The 11,324-nt window shown below is 39.2% G+C and overlaps 1 protein-coding gene across 1 annotated transcript in view; it reads right to left on the reverse strand.

Moving 5' to 3' along the window:
- LOC120720911 (neural-cadherin-like) overlaps positions 1-10,593 on the reverse strand; it is a 233,486-nt gene extending 222,893 nt beyond the window's left edge. Inside the window, exons 1-3 of the mRNA XM_040010769.1 lie at positions 9,067-10,593; positions 7,698-7,923; positions 5,019-5,223 (exon numbers count right to left, since the gene is read on the reverse strand). Coding sequence (XP_039866703.1) covers positions 5,019-5,223; positions 7,698-7,923; positions 9,067-9,193 — 558 coding nt within the window. The 5' untranslated portion in view covers positions 9,194-10,593. The remainder of the gene's footprint in view (positions 1-5,018; positions 5,224-7,697; positions 7,924-9,066) is intronic.
- Positions 10,594-11,324: the final 731 nt, after the last annotated feature.

The raw sequence follows: 11,324 nt of genomic DNA on the forward strand, positions 1-11,324 counted from the left end.
ATTTTCATGTGTGAGTGACCCAAATTAACCCCATCTCCAACCAAAAGGAAGCTTCATCTCAACCTCCTCCAAATCCATGCCCTGACCCTGATTCCTGTGGTTTATTGACCTCGCCACAGGGAAGAAGCTGCAAGTGAACTAGCGTTGTGGTCCCTCTTGTTGGTCAGTGGAGAGCGGAACCCCGTGGAGTTTCTTGTAAGCACTGAGCTAACAAATGAGTAGTGTGCAAGGATGAATTTATTTAGCGTGAGCATGAAGGCGTTTGCCTTGCACTGTAATACTGCTCAGTTCGTTTGGGATATAAAGGCAAACAAAGCATCTCCTTCCAGATGTTGACTGCCTGCTTCAAGTCCAAGAGCAATAAATAGACATGGGCTGGCAGGCAAGCCTCTGACCCTCAGTCCCTCTTGTGTTTTTCCCCAAACAAAGCTGTACGTATACACACTCACCCTACAGACACAATCGCATACACACAGTGAGTGCTTTGTAAATACCACTGGTATTAAGTCCTGGTAGGTAAGATGAAATTCTGTAATATCAGTTAATCCTTCAGCAAAGATCAGCCGCAAAGCAATGAACAACAAAATAAAATCTGCCCATGTCAACTCCCTGAGGTGATTTGTGCGCATTTACCAATAACTGTCAACCTTTTTTTTGGGTGTTTCGATGTGTGCGTTTGCATGTCCTAATGAGCAAATCTATGCCCTAGCTGGACAGGAAATAAGCAGGATATACAATGGTAGAGTATATGTGCATACAAGGCTGAGGAAAGGCAAGATTGAATGAGAAGAGAGAGGAAGTCAGCTGTAATAAAGCAAGATGGGCTCAAACGCACGCACACAGGAATGTGCACACGTGCACACACTTGGGAAGCTGCAGGCAGGTCTCAGGCTGGTTAGGTAACTAATGGTGCCGATGAGCTATCACTCCTGCAGGGAGAAACTTGGAAACTACCTGCAAATTAAAGTCATGCTCAGTGACTCCAGTGCACAAAAATACGGCACGTCTGTTTCTTATTTTGATAGAGGGCGGCAGATTTCTGAAAAGTAGAATAAAATCAAAAGCAGAAAAGAGGTGCGTTATTTGGCAGTCCTCTATGGAAAACAAATTAATAGGTGATTTTTTTAACCTGCTACTGGGAAACAGTGTCACAGAAAAAGATTAAAAAAAGAACAACTTCCATCATAAAGTTCTATACTTTATACACATGAAATTTTTTGACTAACAGATGCCTTTCTGTGGATAAGTATTTGAGTTGCTAGGCACTATTTTTGCAAGTACAACACATGTCTGCAATCTCAGGACAGCTTCATACTTGTCTAAAATCAAACAGAAGGCTTACAACCAAAATGCCATCAGAATATGTTTATTTTGGCATGGTCACAAGTAGCCGTATGCCATTCGATTGGTTACTTATCTCAAGAGAACATGTCTTAATTAATGCAAAATCCAATATGGGCCTTCCCGAGGCAGATGGCAGGGAGAAAGAGCAAGAGTATATTATGAACCTCTAAAATTGACATGCTGCAGATGAATCCAGTGAGTTGGAGTTTATCACTGAGACCATGACAGCCACTGCATGGTGACGCTCGTGATGAACTTTGGTTAGTTTTTGTCTGCATCTCTGTGATAAACTAAATAAACAGACACATAGTGACAGGTTAGTGAAAATATTTTGATTACATGTTCCACTATAATAAAAAGTGACAGTTACATTTAGCAGTCTGTAACACAAACCCTGAACTCGCCCTGAAACCGTTTGTCTGCCCTTTGCCATTTTAGCTGTTTTCACTTTTTTTTCCCTTTCCACATGAGTGCATCCTTTGAAGATGCTGACTGCTGCATGTTTGCCAGTGTGGGGAGAGTCACTGTGGTATCACATCCAGGCATGCATTCAATGTCAACAGCAAATTCCTCTCTTGTGCAGCACTTGACAAAAATGAGCACATGAACATATGTGGTGTGATATGTGGTAGTATATATGTGGTATACTACAATATACCCGAGTTTAACCGTATGTAAACAGATACAGCATCAGATGAATTGGGGTTCCCCCCTCAGAATGTACAAAACATCCACTCCAGTGTTGGATCAAAAATAATTGGCTTGTAATTGACAGCCGCGATCACTAGATGGTGTTTGCATAACTTCATTTTATAACTCTGGAACTTTTGATAAGTTTTTAAAAAAAATAATTCTGACAGCTACTGTCAGCCAACACTCAGCCACTCAGAGCCCCGCCTAGCTTCGCTCTAAACACGCCCCCTTCATTTAATTGCACGGTGCCACCAAGAGATGGCGCTTTCTTCAAAAAAAACTTTGACTCAGATAGTTAGCAAAAGAAGACTTCCTCAGTATTATTGTAAGAGCTTTACTTTATAATATAATATATAATATATCGTTTTTCAATAATAGGCTACTTTCATACATTAGATAACCTATTGGATCTGGGGGGTGGCAAGAAATTTGTTCTTGCGATGAAAAAAGTTCCTTCAGCAAATTCCTGGATCTAGATTTGGATTAAGTCAAACCCCATAAGCTATAAACAAATGATCATTTCACTACAAAAGCTCCAGATCCTTTAAAAAGGACAAAATATAACGACAAATCCCACATGTAGTGGCCTTCAAAAGTACTTGCTGTCTTTTAATCTTAAATTCAAATGCCTTAAGTAGCAAAAGCAGAATTTTTTCTATACTTAACATGCTTTTGAAGAGCTTTTTAAAGTCTAACTGGAATGAAGTCTCTGCTTAACCCTGCTTTGTTAAAACATTAATGTTTAAACTACTATCAATCAGCACCGCCCTCAATAATGTCACAGGACGGTGCACGGGGGCCAGCGTACTGATTCAGAGGCCCGCTGTCTGTCTAACAAGTGAGATGGCAAAAAACATCCTGAAGTACCATGCAGCTTATTGTCAGAAAAACACTGTCTGGAATAATCACACCTCAAAAAACAACTTAAGCTGTATGTATTGAGCCCTCCATTATCCAACTGTGATGTAAGAGTGATAATGTAATTTTGTTCAGGAGGCAAGCGTAGATGAATTATAGCTCATATAAAGCACTGAGGATCTGTAAAAGGTTTACACTGTCAACAAGATTAGCCTACACAACACCAGTTTTCCGCTGCTGATACAGACTGCTAAGCACCCAGTACTGGCCAGGAAAATCCTTGTACCGATTACCATCACATAAAGTATTTCCGACAAAAATGTATGAGAGAAAATTCAAAGCAGTACCAACAATTTTTCTGTATCAAAAGGCATGCTCTGAGACATATTTCTAACTTCAAATGCCAGACAACAAGCCAAACTGTCTTAAAACGGAAATTGAATCAAATGTGGGCACATCACCGGCATTATGTTCACCATTTATCACACAAAGCATAGTTTCTGTCTGGCTCCGTTAAACTGCAGAGACAAAGAAGCGGCTGTTGCAGCGTCTAGAAGGCGAAGCCTTTTGAGTGCTGATCAAACTGAACACAGGGAGAGCTCTTGGGCAGACATGGGGCTAAGAAGGCTGTGGTACAATACAAAACTACCTGCCATTTTCTTCCCTTTTTTCTTTCCAACTGTATTTTTCTTCTCGGTAAAAATCCTCTCATCTTCACCCACTCTTTTTCCTCGCTCTCCTTCTCCACACAGGCTTTTGTTGCTCTGTAGGCCAAAGAGGCCCAAAGTGGAGCAGTTTAGGACAGATTGGTTCAGCAGGACATCTTTTAGCCTGAGGCCAGAGTAATGATGGAAACCAGACCAGATGCATCAGCGCCTGCAGCGGTCAGCCGCTGTTTTGTCTCACTTCCTGACAACGTGAGGAAGTCATCGGGAATCCCAAAGCAGTCACTGCAGCCAGACAAATCTATTCGCGTTTTACAGGAAACAGTGTTCACAAAAACAGAGACATGTCTCTCAAGGTGAAGATAACTTTTTTGATAAATTCAGGTGGAGGCCATCTGCCCATCTGTCAGTGCGTCCATCTGTACCCATTTTCTCCAAGTCGGGTTGAGGTGGCAGCGGGCTAAACTTCCTTGCTACTATTTGAAGTTTTTCCTGGGGGATGCCTAGGTGTTCCTGGGTCTCTTTCCAGTTGACCATGCCCAGAAAATTTCAAAGGGAGGCACCGAGGAGGGATCCTGAGCAGAAGCGTCTCAGCTGTCTCTTGTTGAAACGCAGCAGCACAAACTCTTTTGCGAACCCCCTTTAGATGTCTGAGCCTTCACACCCATCTGTAAGGCTGAGCCCAGCCACCCACCTGCTGCTTTTATTCCCAACCTTATGCTCGTGGTCGTTACCCAGTATTAACGACCAGAGTCAAAGGTTAGAACATACATCAACTGATAAATTCAAAAGCTTCCCTTTCCAGATAGGATTTTCATGAGACAGTCTGGTATATATTCTACATTACTGCTGATGCCACATAAAGAAAAAAACCTTTAATTAAAAAAGGTGTAAATCAGGAAACATCGAAGCACACTATTATTTCAAGTGGAGCATTCACAATGATTACCATCTATGAAGCAACTGGGAATCAATAACTATGGCCACATTTTCACAGCACGAATCAAGTATTTCTGCTCAAGGATGCTTCTGACAGCTTATGAACATGTGTGATGATTTTGACTGTCTGCAAAAGTATTACACAAATCACAATCACCACAATTCAACTGCTGTCTTACAAACTATCAGTGCACAGGGTGTACAATTCTGGTGGCTGTGGCTTGTATATTAGCAGCTCAAAGAAAGCAATACTGTGTGAAGACAATTACTGATATTACATCATTTTTTTGACAGCAGATTTTTCAATTTTTTTAATTAAATATTTATTGAAGTATTGTTTACAGACTTTCTAAGACTTGACAAGCAGATGTGAAATGCCTCCAATCTTCTGAGACCATGAAGTCAAGGAATTTGGCATCGAAAATGTGACTTTTTTTTCTTGAAATTTACATCTCAAACTCACCAACATACACACACACAAACCCATACATATATAAATATATATATATAGACACAAACCTCGGCTGCACTGCTCATGCTCTCTATCCCCTCACTGGCTCGCACCAATAGCAAGTAGCGATGTTGGTCGCTCTCGTAGTCAATAGGGCGCGTCAGGCTGATTTCACCGGTCTCTGCTGAGATGGAGAAGAGACTACTGGGATTGATAAGCAGACTGTAGCTGATTGGTTTCTTCTGGAAGGACACAGCAGGTGTTGCCAAGAAGCTGGAAAGACATGGAGAAAAAGAACACAGTTGACTTCATGTGCAAAACCTGCAAAATTATCAGGTAGATAAGCTGTTTGAAATAATGTATTCAAAATATGTGTTTTTTATTTTTGAGTGATGAATAGTTTTCCATAGATAAGGCGGCCCTTTTCCTGAAAAGGCTAAGAGAGGTATTAGGAGACATACAGCTATAAAAATGCTAGTATTTGCTACCCACATCATCCCACATTCTAAAGAAACTCAAGAACAGATGAGAAACTGAGTCACTTTCATTTCATCTATCAGTGAAAAAAAGGGTTACAAGGCCATTTCTAAGGCTTTGGGACTCCAATGAACCACAATGAGAGCGGTTGTCCACAAATGAGGAAAACTTTGCACGAGTAACTGGGCTACCAAAATTACTCCAATAGTACATAGACGACTCAGAACAACATCTGCAGGCAGATGCAGAACCGCAGGCCTCATTTGCCTCAGTTAAGGTCAGTGTTCATGATTCAACAATGAGAAAGATACAGGGCAAATATGGCTTCCTCGGAGAGTTCCAGTTAGAAAACCATTGCTTCGTCTGGAATTTTGCACTTTACCAAAAAACCCAGAAGGACAATTTAGCCATCAGTTTCAAAGCTCCACTGTATTCAGGTTATGCAGCAGGAGAATGATTTGAAACACTGAGGCAAGTCCAGCTCAGAATGACTCAAAAGAATGAAACAAAATGAAGGTTTTGGAGTGACCTCGCCAAAGTCTGGACTTAAATTCCATTGAGGTGCTTTGGCATAACCTTACGCAGGCCGTTCATGCTTCAAAACAATCCAGCGTGGCTGAAGTGAAACAATTCTGCAAAGAACAGTGGGCCAAAATTCCTCCATAACGATGTGAAAGACTCATTGCCAGTTATCACAAATGCTTGATTGCAGTTCTTGTAGCCAAGGGTGGAACAACCAGTTATTATGTTTAGGGGGTAATTACTTTTTCACACAGGGGCAAGTAGATTTGGATATCTTTCAAAATCATCCAAAAACTGCATTTAGTATTTACTCAAGCTATCTTTGAATATTATATGTTTGATGTAACATGTAACATGTAAACATGTAAATGTGAAAAATGTGCCAAAAATCTGGAAACGGGCAATACTTTTTCACACCACTGTATTTATTATAAATGTGCTCATTTCCCCGATGAAGGAAGGAAGAAATATGTCAGTCCCTGTAAAGAGACTGCAGGTGGACCCTGAAGCCAAAATAAGGACATTAGTGCTAATTTGATCAATGAAAGTCAGAACATAAGCTCTTTGTGTGCTTTTTTTATTCTTGCCTTATTTTTAATCAGATAAAAATCAGAATATTAAAATATGTTTCTATGAGTCTTTTTTAAGCGTATTAAAAAATCAGAAACTGAAATCTTTTATTTCCAGTTGTATTTTTGATCCACTGTAGTTTACAGTCATTTGGACTCTGTTAGAGCCTGTCTGTCTCTCCCAGGTTGAAAGGGAAATGACTGAAGTGCCACCTTAAAGTCTGTCCACAGATGTTATATGGACTTGACACATTGGATGTTTTTGGCAACTTTTTGTTAACAACAATGTAAATTTTAGACAAAAAAAAGAGAGTTTTGTCCATAACATTTTGAAATTATGGCAAGTATTGATCATGTTGATGAGATAGAGGTCTCAGAAACTCATACAAAGGGCATTACAGGGTTAAGATACCTTTAGTCCTACCCACTGCCTTAAGTTGGGTTGCAAAGCAGCTTACAGATGGACATTACCTCAAGCCAGGCTAAAGAAACATTAATCGAGAGCCCTTTATAAGTGGATGTATTGAAGGGTATTAGCTGAGAAAAGCTGATGTTGGCTGGCATCGAGATGAGCTGATCTGTCAGGATTGCAGCTGAGCTCAACTCAACTCAACTAATGCCATGGTCGACATTTTTTAATTTTAAGGATATTATTTAAGTTTATCTAAACATATATTTAGCAAAGCTATATTTTTCATCACTGAGTTGCACAGAAGATACTATTTCTATTTTGTGATTGGTACAATGACAAGTTTAATGCTCACTGATGATGATAGATGATGGAAAAAGTTACAGCCCTATGTGGCACCAGAGAGAGCTTTCTGCTAAGAATGCGACTGCAGAAATGTCGATGACTACCTATTCTTACTGTGTATGCAAATAAATATTTAAAGGTAATCCTATTACTGTGCTACACATGCTAAAGGCTAAATGAGCCACAGTATGGATTTAGTCTGTAAAACACGAGTATCTAAGAATAAATAAATAAAAGTGTACACATTAAATGCCCATCATGATTGTGTCGTTTTAGACACATAGTAATATTTTTCATCATGAATATTAATCATGATATAGTAAAAGGAAAACAGCAGATGTGTGTGTGTGTAGTTAATGTCATGTATATTGTTTCATGTAGATGTCCTGTAAGGGATTTCAGTGGATGAATGTGTGTAAACTCACGGTTGTCCTTCAGGGGTGTTTTCTGGTATTGCAATAGTGAAGGAGGCATTGGTAAACTGTGGTGGCCGGGGTCCAGCAACCACAGAGATGACAGCAGGAGCACTGCGGCTGCCCAGCCGGTCAGCAGCCACCACTGTCAGCAGGTATTCCCTGTCCCGCTGCAGGGGAAGGCCCGTAGTTCGTACCTGGCCAGTCTTCCTGTCCACTTCAAAACGACCATCACCACCTGGGGACGATTTGTTTGATCATATACAGAAGGGTAATACACCAAAGACAAGATAAGCAAATAAGGCAACACACAACAACAGAGATCATCCAGTGAAAAGGACCACAGGGCAAAACACTTTGCACAAAAGTTGCTTTCAAAAGTTGTCAGAAATATTTAAGTGCATGCTAAGCATTCACCAATAAAAAAAGATGACTGGACAATCAGTATTCAAAGTTGCTGAGAGGAAAATGCAAAAACCACAGGAACTGGGGTGTTAAAATTCATGACCTGCATTCAGAATAACAGGATTCAATAAGACCTTGATCCAAAATATACTGCATTTTTAGAAGTTAAACTTTGAGAGGTGGGATTGAGCATTTAAATTGAAAGGTTTAGCATAGATATTAACAATAATATGTCTATGTTTTTTCTTATAATTTTTCAGTCAGGTTATTCCAATGCATCCCCATGAGGAAAATTGAAAAATCATCTTTTTAAACAGATTCTAAAACAGAGACAAGAAATCATTACAAAGCAGACAATAACAAAAGCAATTATTTTGCACAGTGGAAAAAAAACAGACAAGACACTGGAGAATCGTGTGCGCATAAAACTCAGCACTGCAGAGGGCAACAGCTCAAAGAGAGTGTATACTTGAGTCTGCACCATACAGAACATTAAAAAAAAAAAGCACTGATCAAAACAACAAAACATTTTAAATCAAGCAAATGATTTATGCAACTGAGACTTTTGTTTTATTAAAAATACCAACACCAACAAATGTCTCTTTGTTCAAAGGTTTTGCATATAATTTGTCTACTTTTTTCAGTGTGATTAGTGAAAAGCCAAATGCTCTGCGGTTTGCTGTCTACTACGGAAATCCCTCATAGCTGTCGGCTATGGTGGCCTTGCGAGGTCAAATGCACTGGACCTTAAGAAAACCATCAAATATAAAAACTGCAAAAGTACACAAAAACACAAGATTCATATAATAATGCAGTTGTATGTTTGCTATTAGCTGCTTACTGTTAGCTTGTCACTTCCATAGCTCCTCCGTCACATTATTGCCTCCCTGTTTTGTGATTGTTGTGACGCTGTAAACAGTCAACCCGATCTTTAACACACTATGCAGGCAAAAAAAGAAGAAGCAATTTAACCTACCGTCAGACAAAAAGTACTCCACTTCACCATTGTTGCCTTCATCTCCATCCTCAGCAAAGAGCTTGTAGACCAGGGAACCTGCAGAGGCATCAGGGGAAACCACAGCAAGGTAGGGAGCAGGAACCATGCTCCAATCTGGGATGTTGTCATTTACATCCGTCACCGTTAACTCCACTCTGACCAAGTACCACTCTGGACCTAGAGAACAAGGAAAATAAGAAGGCAGTTTTAGTTGAAGTCAAATACTAGGTTTAAAATATGCAGCGGAGTATTTCCATACCAAGAAGCTCCCTGTAACGAACAAAGGGCAACAAGCATAAACATACATTTATGTAATTTATTTGCCCTTGTTTCATTGCAGCTCAATCTGAGTGTCTCAGCTGCATTTTACACTCAGCTATGGTTGCGCATCCTCTACTGTCACTGTGTGTGTGTGTCTGTGTGTGAGAGAGGTAACGGGTAGCGATGACCATGGAGATGAACAGCAGAAGACAGACTGGAGAGAAGAAGAGTGTTTATGACAACTTATTATCCTGGTGTAAGTGTGATGACGCCTTCCAGGAAGTGTTAATTAATCTAAAACCAACCTCTGGGGCTGAAAAATTGCCAAAAAATGACTCCCATGTTAAAATGCCCAACTTAGAGTAACAGAATTAAAAGCAAGTATACGGGTTGGTACAGAAAACAGTTTCTGGCTCTATTACTACAGCAATTTATTTATTTAGATACTGATAAAATTTTGATTGTCAGATGAGGTAACATAGACGACAGAACCAGGTAGCTGTCTGCTGGGTCTCACCTCCAGTGAACTGGTCCTCTGGTTGTGGTGATTTGTGGAGCATTTTTAACAGAAGTATGTGACAAATAATATAATTTGCTGTGGGGTACAAAGCATCCAAAAAGTATGTGCTTCAGTTTTGGAGAGTGAAACCGAGCTAGTTACTTAGCACTAATTAGCAGGTAGCTGTGCCTGTGCATCACACACAGTTTATGAATGCAGCTTGCAATGTTATTGATAGCTGAATGATTTAAAATGATCACACTGAGGCTCTCTCTCACACACATATGTACACGTATATCTAAAACAGAAGAAGGGCAGCTGACCTCATTACCCATCTGTTAGCCTAGATGAAACACTAAAGACTAAACGTGAGAAACACACAAAAAGATGAATAATTGAGCATTATAAAATCTTTTCAGAGCTTGTCCCATTTTATCTCATTTTTTTGTTGGTTACATTTACATATTATAATTTACTTCTTTTAGGTTAATGTTTCATGTAGTCTTACGCCACGAAGGCGCAGCCATTGGCTAGGTTCCTTCATTAGTATGTATTTATTTAGTTCCTTTCTGTCTTCTGACTGCTGCTCTTTTCTTTCATAACCACTGACTCCAAAGAAAACCAGACATTCAGCCTTCTGTTTTACCAACCACTAATAACTCAGACGGAAACACAGTTGTCTTTCCAATAAGTGCTGCAGACTAACTGGCTCAGGTCAAATTCAATCAATTTCACTTTATCAATTTGGACTAATGAACGCCAAAAGTGCCAAAAATAAATTGATTAAATGATTTGTTATTTAATTAGAACCAGACATATATGCACAATTTATTAAATGTATAATTAAATGGCATTACTTAAAGTATGAATCATTTTATGTAAAAACACAAAAGTAAACTCATTATTAACTTAATTTAATAAGGTTCTTGTATATAGTCAGTAAGGAAGATCTGTGTTCACTGATCTGCTTTCTTGGTGTTAAGGCTGCTAGGTTATGTCCACTTTCCCACGCTGTTAAAATCTATTCTGTCATCATCAATCTAGCTCATTCATTTTCTTGCCCAACCTCTGCTGACCAGCATGTTGATGCACTTAATGGATATCCAGAAGATTGATATCCAGAAATCATCAGCATGTGTTTTTAGTATTATTTATTTAAATGGAATTAAACTTTTTTCTTTTTTCTTTTTCTTTACAAAACAAACAAAAAAAGGTATAGATTAATCAGTAATACTTCATAATACTATAATACTACAGTCTCGAGATAGCACTGATTTCTCTATATGTTGCTAAGAACATGAGAAACAGGTGCATCTAATTATTAAAATATATGTAGACACATTTATGGAGATGTAAGGCAAAAACAATATATTTTTGTTATGACCACTTTGATTCTTCATCACGGCCTGAAATTTCTGAGACAAGCTTTCTTACAAGTTCTTAGTAGTCTTAGACTTAGTAGTCTTCAGGAAGAGTT

Source organism: Simochromis diagramma, unplaced genomic scaffold (assembly GCF_900408965.1).
Source record: "Simochromis diagramma unplaced genomic scaffold, fSimDia1.1 OVJJ01000603.1, whole genome shotgun sequence".
Classification (NCBI taxonomy): domain Eukaryota; kingdom Metazoa; phylum Chordata; class Actinopteri; order Cichliformes; family Cichlidae; genus Simochromis; species Simochromis diagramma.